General features: G+C 46.7%; 1 protein-coding gene across 2 annotated transcripts; it reads left to right on the top strand.

Annotated features, from left to right (window-relative positions):
* Window positions 1-760: 760 nt before the first annotated feature.
* Window positions 761-14,018, top strand: ldah (lipid droplet associated hydrolase). 2 transcript variants are annotated; one of them, XM_038288106.1, is made up of 7 exons: window positions 761-895; window positions 7,603-7,724; window positions 7,830-7,958; window positions 8,034-8,203; window positions 8,301-8,544; window positions 13,534-13,616; window positions 13,696-14,018. In XM_038288106.1, the coding sequence occupies exons 2-7, from the start codon at window positions 7,610-7,612 to the stop codon at window positions 13,882-13,884; spliced, it is 930 nt and encodes a 309-aa protein (XP_038144034.1). In that variant the 5' UTR covers window positions 761-895; window positions 7,603-7,609; the 3' UTR covers window positions 13,885-14,018. The 2 variants fall into 2 exon arrangements, with proteins under 2 accessions (XP_038144034.1, XP_038144025.1); XM_038288097.1 differs by having other exon boundaries at window positions 831-1,024.
* Window positions 14,019-14,059: the final 41 nt, after the last annotated feature.

Genomic DNA, 14,059 nt, shown 5'->3' with positions numbered 1-14,059 from the left:
ATAAAGCTTTTTATTAAAGGAGTATTTAAAATCAAAGAGAAAGTCTTTGGAAAACTGCTCCCAGGAGGAGCAAACAGGAGGTGTGCTCTTCATATATTACAGCAGGGGGCGCTCTGCTCCTTCAGGGCTCCTAGTTTAAAACTAAAGCTGGACCTCCTTGTTCCACAGACAAAAAGGAAACCTGACCGCAGGAAGCTGTTTAAGACCATCTGACCCCTAATACTTCATTATGTTAAAGATGTGTGTCTGCACCTTGAAGCTCTATCTCTCTGGTTCTTTCCCTGAAAAGAGATCACTCAGGACAAACTCTTTCAATAACATTTCATAATGCATTAAATAACCAGCAGACATGAAAACAGATTCTGATAGAAATTATAATCTTACTCAGATCAGAGAAGTTGCTCAGAGTTACTGAAAGCAGCTGCTCACCTCTCAGGAAGTGGCTTCGATTAACAGTTAAAGAAGCATTTTATACATCTCCAGTCTGACACATTATGACATCATCCTATCATGACATTAGGAATCCATGGCTCCAGCCTTATCAAAATAGGACTTCGCTCTCATTCTATTTCCAAATCTTTGCCACGTGCAGAATGAAGATTATATCCAGACAGAGAAACTGTCCTGATTACATTAAACTATTGTGTAAAAGATCAGTTCTGACACAGAAGGCAGGTATTATTAGGGATTAACAGACTCATATATCCTTAATGATAATTATCCTATCAATTACATCAACAATATTACGAAGAACTTCGGTTTGTCTTTCTGATACCAAAAATTCCGAGGTCATCCTAAACGCAGCAGCCTGGTGTCGCGCCGCCAGCCAATCAGAGAGCAGCAGCGTGAGGGACCGGAAGCAGCGTTTAGAACCATCGAAGCTCTGATGTTTAAGGTAGATTTTTAATTCAGATTCATTCTCTGCGTTTCATCAGCAACTTCTATTGGATATAGATCTACAAACACGGCTTCTCTCCAAAAAACATTCCTGGTTGGAATAACGATCCTGATTGGTCGGCAGAAGGTCAGTGATGGAAAATCATCCGCTCAGTTTTTTCCCTTCATGGATCCAGAAGGAAACTTTATAAACAAACAGCTGAAATAATTTAGATCCAGAGTTAAAATGATCAGACTTTCCCCCAATAATGACGTCATTAAAGGTTTTCACATCTAGGATAATAGATCTAGCAATAAGATGTTAAGGAATTTCCTCTTAAAACAACTTTTCCTAAATTACAAGATATTCAATTTTAAAGGATTATTAAAATAAGAACTAATTAATAATTGACCTTCTGCCTCCAAAGCTAAAGATAAAAATAAGAATAATCATTTAAATATTTCCAACCAAATGATTTCTGACATCAAAGTTTAGGTTCGATACAGAATATTGTTTATTTTGTGTGAAAAACCTTGAGAGTTTGAAACATTGATTCTTTTTTAGGAATTTATTTTTAAATTCTGGTCAGATTTCCTAAACTGGCTGAACTGGGGAGTAAAATCATGGCTGCCCAGTGAAGCAGTGGGTAGCTCTGCTGCTGCAGCCAGAAGGTTCTGGGTTTGATTCCCAGCCTGGAGTCTTTCTGCATGGAGTTAGCATGTTCTCCCTGAGCGACTTCCTCCCACAGTCCTAAATCATGACTGTTGGGTTAATTGGCTTCTCTAAAGTCTCCTTAGGTGTGAGTGTTTGGTTGTCTCTGTGTTTCCCTGACATGGACTGGTGACCTGTCCATGGTGGACCCCGGCTCTAACCCACTGACAGCCAATCACCAGCCCAGCTGGGACGATGGATGATGGATGGATGGATGATGGATGGATGATGGATGGGTAGCCTGACGTAGTCCGACTCAATTCTAGTCAGAATGAGTCTGATGCTGCTCTATAGAGCTGTGATTATGGGGCGTGTTTCGAACGAACCAGGAAAAAAAATGCCTCTGCACTCAATTGGATAGACCTACAACCAATAAGAGCAATGGAGTGCGTGACATATGTTAAGCGACGCATAGTTGTTGTCAACAAAAATCAAAGCGTGCAGTTTCACGCCTAGAATAAGAAGATGAGCCTTGATCGCGTTTCTCTGTTCCTCTTTTAAAATTAATTTGCTGTCGATATCTTCTAGAACAGACCTAATAGCAGAATCTACTCACCTCAACTCTCCAGCGGCAGCCATTGTTGTTGTCACCCAAGCGCGCTTTGGTGATGTGGTTGATTACGTTACTGTTGATCATCTGTCCATCATCGTATAAAGCCCGCCCTGACAATTTGATTGGATCGCCTGACAGGGGGGGCGTTTAATACTCGGTTTATATGGAGAAAAGAGGCCGGGGGACCAAAATTCCCGCCCTAAAACCCTTGGGGGCGGGACTAAGTTGGGAAAAATGGCACCCGGGTTTAAGGGATGGATGGTTAGAGAAATGAATGGGTGGTTTTTGGGGTTTGATGGATGAATGTTTTTTTGAGGGAAAAGGTTTGGGGAAATGGAGGGAGGATGAATGAATGGGGTGGATGATGGATGATGGATGAATGAGGGGATAGGGGGGGGTGGATGTTGGATTTTAAAGGGTTGGTTGGAGGGGAGGGAGGGATGGTTGGATGGTTTGGATCGATGGAGGATAGGTTTAGATGAATGAATGGGTGGGATGGATGTTGGATGATAAATGGGATAGATGGTTGGGATGAGGGAAATGAATGAGGGGATGGAGGGGATGGATGATGGTGGATTGGATGGATGTCGGGGATGGATGGATAGAGGGAATGTTGGATGGAGGGGAGGGGAAGGGATAAATTGATGGTTGGATGGTTTTGGAGGGAAATGAGGGGGATGGATGGATGGATGAGGGGATAAATGAGGGAAAGGATGGGGGTGGGGTTAAATGTTGGATGGAGGGGTTGGTTGATGGGGGGGGAAGGAGGGGAATGTTCGTTGGATGGATGGAAAAATAAATTTTTTTGTTTTGTTGGAGGGGTTGATGGGGGGTTTTTGGGTTGGAGGGAGGGTTTGGGATGGATGGTGATGGAGGGATGGTTGGAGGGGATGGTTTGGTTGGTGGAGGATGGTAGGGATGGGGAGGGTTTTGGAGGGATGGTTGGGAGGGATGGAGGGAAGGGTTTTGGATGGAGGGATGGTTTGGATGGATGGAGGATGGGAGGGAAATGGATGATGGATGGTTAAATGGAGGGAAAGGGAATGGAAGGAAAATGGATAAACGAGGGATGGAATGGATAAGGGAAAGATTGGGGATGGAGGATGGGTTGGAAATGGATGTTTTGGATGGATGGATGAAGGGGAAAGGGGAATGATGGTTAAATTTGATGGATGGATGGATGGTTGATGGATGGATGGTTTGATGGATGGTTTTTTTGGATGATGGATGGATGGATGATGGAGGGAAAATGGTTTGTTTGGATGGTGATGGTGGGGGTTGATAGATGTTTTGATGGATGATGGATGGATGGTGAGGGATGGAGGGGATGATGGATGGGGGATGGTGGAGGGTTTGGATGGGTTGATGGAGGGGGAGGGAAAGATGGGATGGATGGATGATGGATGGATAAAGGGATGGATGGATGGTGGATGATGGTTGGAGGTTGTTGGTTGGTTGTTGGATGGATGGTTGTTGGATGGTTTGGTGGTTGATGGGGGAAAGGGGAATGGGGTTTTTGGTTGGAGGGGTTGGATGGATGATCGAGGGTTTTGGATGATTGATGGATGGTTGTTAGATGGATGGATAAAGGGGGGGGGATGTTGGAAGGAGGGGATGGATGGATGAGGGATGGATGGATGGATGGATGGTTGGATGATGGAGGGGTTGAGGGAATGGATGGATGATGGCTGGATGGAGGGAGGGATGGATGGATGGATGGATGATGGGGATGGGATGGGAGGGGATGATCGATGGTTGGGGGATGGATGGGATGGGGGGATGATGGATGGATGGATGGATGGTTTGGGGGTGGTTGGATGGAGGATGGATGGGGGGAATGGATGATAGATGGATGGATGATGGATGGATGAGGGATGGTTTGGATGGAGGGGATGGATGGATGAGGGGATTGAGGGGATGGAGGGATGAGGGGATGGATGTTGGGGGGGATGATGGATGGAGGGATGGATGGATGATGGAGGGGATGGATGGATGGATGTGGATTGATGGAGGGGTTTGGAGGGGATGGGGGATGGATGGGGGGAGGGTTTTGGATAAAGGGATTGTGGGAGGGGATGGTTGGTTGAGGGGAGGGAGGGGAGGGTTGGTGGTTTGATGGATTTGATGGAAGGAAAATTGATAGTTGGATGGTGTTTATGGTTGGGGAAAGGAGGGTTGGAGGGGATGAGGATGGTTGGCATGGAATGGATGGATTGATTGGATGATGGAAGGAAGGGGAGGGAAATGGATGGAAATTAAGGGAGGGAATCTTATAATAAAATTTTAAAAAAAAAAAAAAAAATGGATGGATGATGGGATGTTTTTGATGGTTTTGGTTTGGATAAATGGAATGGAGGATGTTGGATGGATGGTTGATGGAGGGATGGTTGGATGGAGGGGATAAAGGGGCCATGGATGGATGAGGGATGGAGGGGAATGGTGGATGAGGGGTGGATTTGGATGTTGGAGGGGAAGGTTATGGAGGGTTTGAGGGATTGATGGATGGATGTTAGATGATTGATGGATGGTTGGATGGTTTGGATGGATGGAATGATGGATGGTTGGATGATGGATGGAGGGGTGGATGATGGAGGGAAATGGATGGTGGAAAAAGGGGTTTGGAAAATGGATGTGGTTTGGATGGATGAGGGATGGAGGGAATGGAGGGGATGGATGGATGATGGTTGGATGGGGAAATGGATGGATGATGGATGGATGATGATGGATGGTTGGATAAGGGAAATTGATGGTTTTGGATGGATGGATGAGGGGATGGTATGGAGATGGAGGGGATGATCATGGAAGGAATGGATGATCGATGGATGGAGGGAAAGGGGATGATCGAGGGGATGGAAGGGATGGATGTTCGTGGTTGGGGAAGGATGGGGATGATGGGATGGAGGGTTTGGGGGGGATGACTTTTGGTTGGATGGATGGATGATCGGGGGGATAAATAGGGGGATGATCGAGGGAAATGGATGGAAAAATTGGATGTTGGAGGGGGGGAGGGGAATGATGGATGGATGGATGGGGCGGATGTTTTTTTGGGGATGGATGGATGATCGAGGGTTTGATGGAGGGGAGGGGGATGGATGATGAGGGGGAAGGGATGGTTTAAGGGGTGATGGTTGGGGGAAATGGATGAGGTTGGTGGATGAGGGATGGATGATCGATTTTTTGGATGGATAAGGGTTTGGTTTGGATGGATGGATGGATGAGGGGATGGATGGATGAATGGAGGGGATGAGGGGATGATTGATGGATGGATGGATGGTTTGTTTGGAGGGAAAGGGTTTGGATGTTTTGGTTTGGATGTTGGATGATGGAGGAGGTTGGATGGGGGAAATGGATGGTGGATGGAGGATGGATGATGGATGGAGGTTTGAGGGATGGATGGATGGTTGGATGATGGTTGGATGGATGATGGATGGATGATGGATGGATGGATGATGGATGGATGATGGATGGATGGATGGATGGATGGATGATGGATGGATGATGGATGGATGATGGATGGATGGATGATGGATGGATGATGGATGGATGATGGATGGATGATGGATGGATGGATGATGGATGGATGGATGATGGATGGATGATGGATGGATGGATGATGGATGGATGATGGATGGATGATGGATGGATGGATGATGGATGGATGATGGATGGATGGATGATGGATGGATGATGGATGGATGATGGATGATGGATGGATGGATGATGGATGGATGGATGGATGGATGATGGATGGATGGATGGATGATGGATGATGGATGGATGGATGATGGATGGATGGATGATGGATGGATGGATGATGGATGGATGATGGATGGATGATGGATGATGGATGGATGGATGATGGATGGATGATGGATGGATGATGGATGATGGATGGATGGATGGATGATGGATGATGGATGGATGGATGGATGATGGATGGATGGATGATGGATGGATGGATGATGGATGGATGATGGATGGATGATGGATGGATGGATGATGGATGGATGATGGATGGATGGATGATGGATGGATGGATGATGGATGGATGATGGATGGATGATGGATGATGGTGAAAACATTTAGGAACATTTTTTTCAGATTTAGGAATTTTAAAACTTTTTTTCTGTTGGAAAAATAACTTTGATTTTTTTTTCTAATCCAACCGGCTGTCAGATTATTGGACCATTTAGATGTACACATGTAAGTGTATTATAATTATAAATATAGTTATTTGATGGTCTGTCTTTTTAATTTGCTGGATTATAATCCATCCATGTTCTGCCAGCTCACTGATTATCTGCTAAGATGTTGTGTTGAATTGAATCACATTTCAACAAAATGCCAATCGCTGTGATTGGTCCGTCAGACCTCAGCTGAGCCAATCAGAGCGCTGGGTTTTATTTTGAAGGCGGATTTTCTCTGCCGCTGTGCTGAAGGTCAAACCGATTTAGTCTGAACCAGATTTTTCTGCTTCTCTCCATGAATTGATAACCGAGGATTAGCAGGAAGTGCCGATCAGTTGCAGGTAAACATTACGTCACAGTTCAAAGGTCACCACAGGTACAATGAATCGGCGCTCCACAGAGCAAAGGTTAAGCTATTGTTTCCAATTATTTCATTTGTAGTTTGAATTTTTCTCCCTTTATTAGCTTCAAAAATCTAAAGCGATTGAAAATAGATTCTAAACAGCATAAAATGTGTTTTTTTTTTCTTCTAGTTTAATTTTCTCCCATTTTAGAAAAAAATGATCAATGAGAACAGAGAGGAAGTTAGTCTGAATATCTGGATGTCCTGGTTCTAGTTTCAGAGAGCAGGACAGACTGGGACCCAACGGACTGGGACAGACTGGAACTGGGACAGACTGGGACAAAATCGACTGGGACTGACTGGGACCCAACAGACTGGGACAGACTGGAACTGGGACAGACTGGGACAAAATCGACTGGGACTGACTGGGACCCAACAGACTGGGACAGACTGGAACTGGGACAGACTGGAACTGGGACAGACTGGGACAAAATCGACTGGGACTGACTGGGACCCAACAGACTGGGACAGACTGGAACTGGGACAGACTGGAACTGGGACAGACTGGGACAAAATCGACTGGGACTGACTGGGACCCAACAGACTGGGACAGACTGGAACTGGGACAGACTGGAACTGGGACAGACTGGGACAAAATCGACTGGGACTGACTGGGACCCAACAGACTGGGACAGACTGGGACTGTGTTGGGGGGGGTCTGCTGGGTTGTCCTCCACCATGATGTTGTTTCCTTAGTGTCCTTTGAAATAAACTCAAAGCATTTTCTAATGAAGTTCATTGATTGATCCAGTGGAGCAGGAAGCTCCTCCCCCTGACGCTGTGACGGCAGGTTCTGCCGGTAGGGACGCCACTTGGCTCCGCCCAGACCCCTCTGAGGACCACATAAATGGAGGTTCTGTTTTCCCTGCAGCACCCAGATGGAGAAGGAGGTCCAGAGGGAATTTATCTACTGCAGCGGAGCCGCCACGGAGGTTCTGAAGGTCGGCTCCTCTCACCTCTCAGGCCGAGACGTGCTCTTCCTCATCATCCCAGGTGAGTCTTCATTCAGAGACCCGGGGCTGCCTTCCTACTCTGGGGTTCCGGGATCACTGGAGGACCTAAAGCTGGAGGACATGAAGGGGTCTCTGTTGTCCTCAGGTAACCCCGGGATGGTGGAGTTCTACCGGAGCTTCATGCAGACCCTGCACAGCCTGCTGGGACGTCCCGTTTGGGCCGTGAGCCACGCCGGCCACTGTGCTCCACCGGACTCCATGGACATGGTAGAAGGTAGGAGAAGCTTTTCATCCAGACTTTCCTCCCAGCTCAGACCTGAGAACCAGGTGGTCTCTCCTTGTGGTTCAGACGCCTCGGCGGCAGCGAAGCGCGACGTGTTCGGTCTGGATGGACAGGTCCAACACAAGCTGGCCTTCCTCCACCAACACGTTCCCAGAGGAACTGCCTTGGTTCTCGTTGGACACTCCATCGGCTGCTACATGATCCTGGAGATGATGAGGAGGGACCCGGAGCTGAAGGTACCCTCCATGACCCAGACCCAGACCTGGACTCAGGTCTAGATAGCTGTTCCTTCCAGGTTCTGCCCTGAAGGCCTCTGCTTTGTCCTGGCTGCAGGTTCTGAAGGCCGTGCTGCTGTTCCCCACCATCGAGCGGATGGCGCAGAGCCCCCAGGGGAAGGTCATGACCCCCCTGATGTGTCAGCTGCGCTACCTGCTCTACCTGCCGCTCTTCCTGCTGTCTCTGCTGCCGCATGGCGTCATGGCGCGGCTCGTCAGGCTGATGTTCAGCAGCATCCCCGATCTGGACCCGTGTGTCCTCCAGCCTTCGGTGGAGATGCTGGGTTCAGGAGACTGTCCAGGTAACACATTAATGTCAGACTGACTCAGTTTTACTTTGTTTTCATCCAGAAACCTGAGCTGTTTTGATGAGCTCTGATAGCTCAGAGAGAAAAGCAGCTGATCGCAGACTGTTCTCTGCATCCAGTCTGTTCTCTACATCCAGTCTGTTCTCTACATCCAGTCTGTTCTCTGCATCCAGTCTGTTCTCTACATCCAGTCTGTTCTCTACATCCAGTCTGTTCTCTACATCCAGTCTGTTCTCTACATCCAGTCTGTTCTCTACATCCAGACTGTTCTCTACATCCAGACTGTTCTCTACATCCAGTCTGTTCTCTACATCCAGTCTGTTCTCTACATCCAGTCTGTTCTCTACATCCAGACTGTTCTCTACATCCAGTCTGTTCTCTACATCCAGTCTGTTCTCTGCATCCAGTCTGTTCTCTACATCCAGTCTGTTCTCTACATCCAGTCTGTTCTCTGCATCCAGTCTGTTCTCTACATCCAGTCTGTTCTCTACATCCAGTCTGTTCTCTACATCCAGACTGTTCTCTACATCCAGTCTGTTCTCTACATCCAGACTGTTCTCTACATCCAGACTGTTCTCTACATCCAGTCTGTTCTCTACATCCAGTCTGTTCTCTACATCCAGACTGTTCTCTACATCCAGACTGTTCTCTACATCCAGTCTGTTCTCTACATCCAGACTGTTCTCTACATCCAGTCTGTTCTCTACATCCAGACTGTTCTCTACATCCAGACTGTTCTCTACATCCAGTCTGTTCTCTACATCCAGACTGTTCTCTACATCCAGACTGTTCTCTACATCCAGACTGTTCTCTACATCCAGACTGTTCTCTACATCCAGTCTGTTCTCTACATCCAGACTGTTCTCTACATCCAGACTGTTCTCTACATCCAGACTGTTCTCTACATCCAGTCTGTTCTCTACATCCAGACTGTTCTCTACATCCAGTCTGTTCTCTACATCCAGTCTGTTCTCTACATCCAGACTGTTCTCTACATCCAGACTGTTCTCTACATCCAGTCTGTTCTCTACATCCAGACTGTTCTCTACATCCAGTCTGTTCTCTACATCCAGACTGTTCTCTACATCCAGACTGTTCTCTACATCCAGTCTGTTCTCTACATCCAGACTGTTCTCTACATCCAGACTGTTCTCTACATCCAGACTGTTCTCTACATCCAGTCTGTTCTCTACATCCAGACTGTTCTCTACATCCAGTCTGTTCTCTACATCCAGTCTGTTCTCTACATCCAGACTGTTCTCTACATCCAGACTGTTCTCTACATCCAGACTGTTCTCTACATCCAGTCTGTTCTCTACATCCAGTCTGTTCTCTACATCCAGTCTGTTCTCTACATCCAGACTGTTCTCTACATCCAGACTGTTCTCTACATCCAGACTGTTCTCTACATCCAGACTGTTCTCTACATCCAGTCTGTTCTCTACATCCAGTCTGTTCTCTACATCCAGACTGTTCTCTACATCCAGTCTGTTCTCTACATCCAGTCTGTTCTCTACATCCAGACTGTTCTCTACATCCAGACTGTTCTCTACATCCAGTCTGTTCTCTACATCCAGTCTGTTCTCTACATCCAGACTGTTCTCTACATCCAGTCTGTTCTCTACATCCAGTCTGTTCTCTACATTCTCTACATCCAGTCTGTTCTCTACATTCTCTACATCCAGTCTGTTCTCTACATCCAGTCTGTTCTCTACATCCAGACTGTTCTCTACATCCAGTCTGTTCTCTACATCCAGACTGTTCTCTACATCCAGACTGTTCTCTACATCCAGTCTGTTCTCTACATCCAGACTGTTCTCTACATCCAGTCTGTTCTCTACATCCAGACTGTTCTCTACATCCAGTCTGTTCTCTACATCCAGACTGTTCTCTACATCCAGACTGTTCTCTACATCCAGACTGTTCTCTACATCCAGTCTGTTCTCTACATCCAGTCTGTTCTCTACATCCAGTCTGTTCTCTACATCCAGACTGTTCTCTACATCCAGTCTGTTCTCTACATCCAGACTGTTCTCTACATCCAGTCTGTTCTCTACATCCAGACTGTTCTCTACATCCAGACTGTTCTCTACATCCAGACTGTTCTCTACATCCAGTCTGTTCTCTACATCCAGACTGTTCTCTACATCCAGACTGTTCTCTACATCCAGACTGTTCTCTACATCCAGACTGTTCTCTACATCCAGTCTGTTCTCTACATCCAGACTGTTCTCTACATCCAGACTGTTCTCTACATCCAGTCTGTTCTCTACATCCAGTCTGTTCTCTACATCCAGACTGTTCTCTACATCCAGACTGTTCTCTACATCCAGTCTACATCCAGTCTGTTCTCTACATCCAGACTGTTCTCTACATCCAGACTGTTCTCTACATCCAGACTGTTCTCTACATCCAGACTGTTCTCTACATCCAGTCTGCATCCAGACTGTTCTCTACATCCAGACTGTTCTCTACATCCAGACTGTTCTCTACATCCAGACTGTTCTCTACATCCAGACTGTTCTCTACATCCAGTCTGTTCTCTACATCCAGACTGTTCTCTACATCCAGACTGTTCTCTACATCCAGACTGTTCTCTACATCCAGACTGTTCTCTACATCCAGTCTGTTCTCTACATCCAGACTGTTCTCTACATCCAGTCTGTTCTCTACATCCAGACTGTTCTCTACATCCAGTCTGTTCTCTACATCCAGACTGTTCTCTACATCCAGTCTGTTCTCTACATCCAGACTGTTCTCTACATCCAGACTGTTCTCTACATCCAGTCTGTTCTCTACATCCAGACTGTTCTCTACATCCAGTCTGTTCTCTACATCCAGACTGTTCTCTACATTCTCTACATCCAGACTGTTCTCTACATCCAGTCTGTTCTCTACATCCAGACTGTTCTCTACATCCAGTCTGTTCTCTACATCCAGACTGTTCTCTACATCCAGACTGTTCTCTACATCCAGACTGTTCTCTACATCCAGTCTGTTCTCTACATCCAGACTGTTCTCTACATCCAGTCTGTTCTCTACATCCAGACTGTTCTCTACATCCAGACTGTTCTCTACATTCTCTACATCCAGACTGTTCTCTACATCCAGACTGTTCTCTACATCCAGACTGTTCTCTACATCCAGACTGTTCTCTGCATCCAGTCTGTTCTCTACATCCAGACTGTTCTCTACATCCAGTCTGTTCTCTACATCCAGTCTGTTCTCTACATCCAGTCTGTTCTCTACATCCAGACTGTTCTCTACATCCAGTCTGTTCTCTACATCCAGACTGTTCTCTACATCCAGTCTGTTCTCTACATCCAGTCTGTTCTCTACATCCAGTCTGTTCTCTACATCCAGACTGTTCTCTACATCCAGTCTGTTCTCTACATCCAGTCTGTTCTCTACATCCAGTCTGTTCTCTACATCCAGACTGTTCTCTACATCCAGTCTGTTCTCTACATCCAGACTGTTCTCTACATCCAGACTGTTCTCTACATCCAGACTGTTCTCTACATCCAGTCTGTTCTCTACATCCAGACTGTTCTCTACATCCAGACTGTTCTCTACATCCAGTCTGTTCTCTACATCCAGACTGTTCTCTACATCCAGTCTGTTCTCTACATCCAGTCTGTTCTCTACATCCAGTCTGTTCTCTACATCCAGACTGTTCTCTACATCCAGTCTGTTCTCTACATCCAGTCTGTTCTCTACATCCAGACTGTTCTCTACATCCAGTCTGTTCTCTACATCCAGTCTGTTCTCTACATCCAGACTGTTCTCTACATCCAGTCTGTTCTCTACATCCAGACTGTTCTCTACATCCAGTCTGTTCTCTACATCCAGACTGTTCTCTACATCCAGTCTGTTCTCTACATCCAGTCTGTTCTCTACATCCAGACTGTTCTCTACATCCAGTCTGTTCTCTACATCCAGACTGTTCTCTACATCCAGACTGTTCTCTACATCCAGTCTGTTCTCTACATCCAGTCTGTTCTCTACATCCAGACTGTTCTCTACATCCAGTCTGTTCTCTACATCCAGACTGTTCTCTACATCCAGACTGTTCTCTACATCCAGACTGTTCTCTACATCCAGTCTGTTCTCTACATCCAGTCTGTTCTCTACATCCAGGCTGTTCTCTACATCCAGTCTGTTCTCTACATCCAGTCTGTTCTCTACATCCAGTCTGTTCTCTACATCCAGACTGTTCTCTACATCCAGACTGTTCTCTACATCCAGACTGTTCTCTACAGACTGTTCTCTACATCCAGTCTGTTCTCTACATCCAGTCTGTTCTCTACATCCAGACTGTTCTCTACATCCAGACTGTTCTCTACAAAGAAAAACTATTTGTTTTTATTTTATTGGCTCCTCAGAAAGCAGAAAAGATTCCAGTTCTATTTTATTTTATTGCCTAATGAATGAAATATTTTCATATACCCTCTGCAATGCCCTCGCTGACCACTAGGGGTTTGGAATCAGCGATCTAAGGGCGGGACGATCCAGTGGCCCTAACTACTAGGGGTTTGGGACGGCACTTAATGGGGCGGAGCCGCAAACAGAGGCCTTAGGGGCCTGTTAGTGATTCAGCCGAGGATGTTGAAGAGCGTCTTCATCATGGGGTCGTTGGTCAGGGTTATGAAGATTAAAGAATCACCTAGAAGTTCAAATAGCTTTAATTTCATTTTTTTACAGCAAAGAATCCAATCACTTTATGAAATAAATCAGCCAATCAGAATCCAGCGGCAGTGAAGAACCGGATCAGAACCGGCGTCCTACAGAAACACGGAACCATAGAGACACGGCTGATCAGGTGGTGGAACCTGCGGTTCTGGAACAGATTCTGCTGTAGAAGGTTTAGTGGTTCTGCCTGAATTTTTCCGGTTCTGTTGGTGGAACCGGACCCGTCTTCATGGTCGGGTTCTTCTGATCTTCCAGAACCTCCTGTGATGTTCTGCTTTTTGTTTCCTGCTGCAGTGAACGCTTTGTACCTAGGAGGGCAGGAAATGAGGATGGTTCTGGAGAGAGACGACGTGACGATCCAGAAGAACCTGGACAAGGTGAGAGAGCATCTGTCCTCCTTTTTGGACCCAGAGGACGGGTTCCGTTCTGGAGACTCAAACACTTCCTGTTCCTCAGCTCCTGTTTTACTACGGAGTGTCGGACCACTGGTGCCCCGTCACCTACTTCCAGGACATCAGGAGGGATTTCCCACATGGAGACTTGCGGCTGTGTGAGAAAGGCATCCGGCACGCCTTTGTTCTGGACGCAGGTCGGGACGTGGCTCAGATGGTGGCGGAGTGGACCCGTGGATCTCTGAGGGGATGAGGGTCAGGATTACAACCTGCCAGACAAAACCCAGGGGAAAATACCCAGGTTCTAGCCAGGACGGCAGACCGGTCCGGTCCGGTCCGGTCCGGTTCCGGTGATCGGAACATTTGCCTGCTTTTAGTTCTGTTCTACGGAAGCCCAGCAGGGACACTAATGAGGAGCAATTATCAAA

The sequence above is a fragment of the Cyprinodon tularosa genome, unplaced genomic scaffold (assembly GCF_016077235.1).
Source record: "Cyprinodon tularosa strain WSP-4 unplaced genomic scaffold, ASM1607723v1 ctg1066, whole genome shotgun sequence".
Lineage (NCBI taxonomy): Eukaryota > Metazoa > Chordata > Actinopteri > Cyprinodontiformes > Cyprinodontidae > Cyprinodon > Cyprinodon tularosa.
Note: the sequence above shows the minus strand (reverse complement) of the source record. Positions and strands in the feature narration are given on the sequence as shown.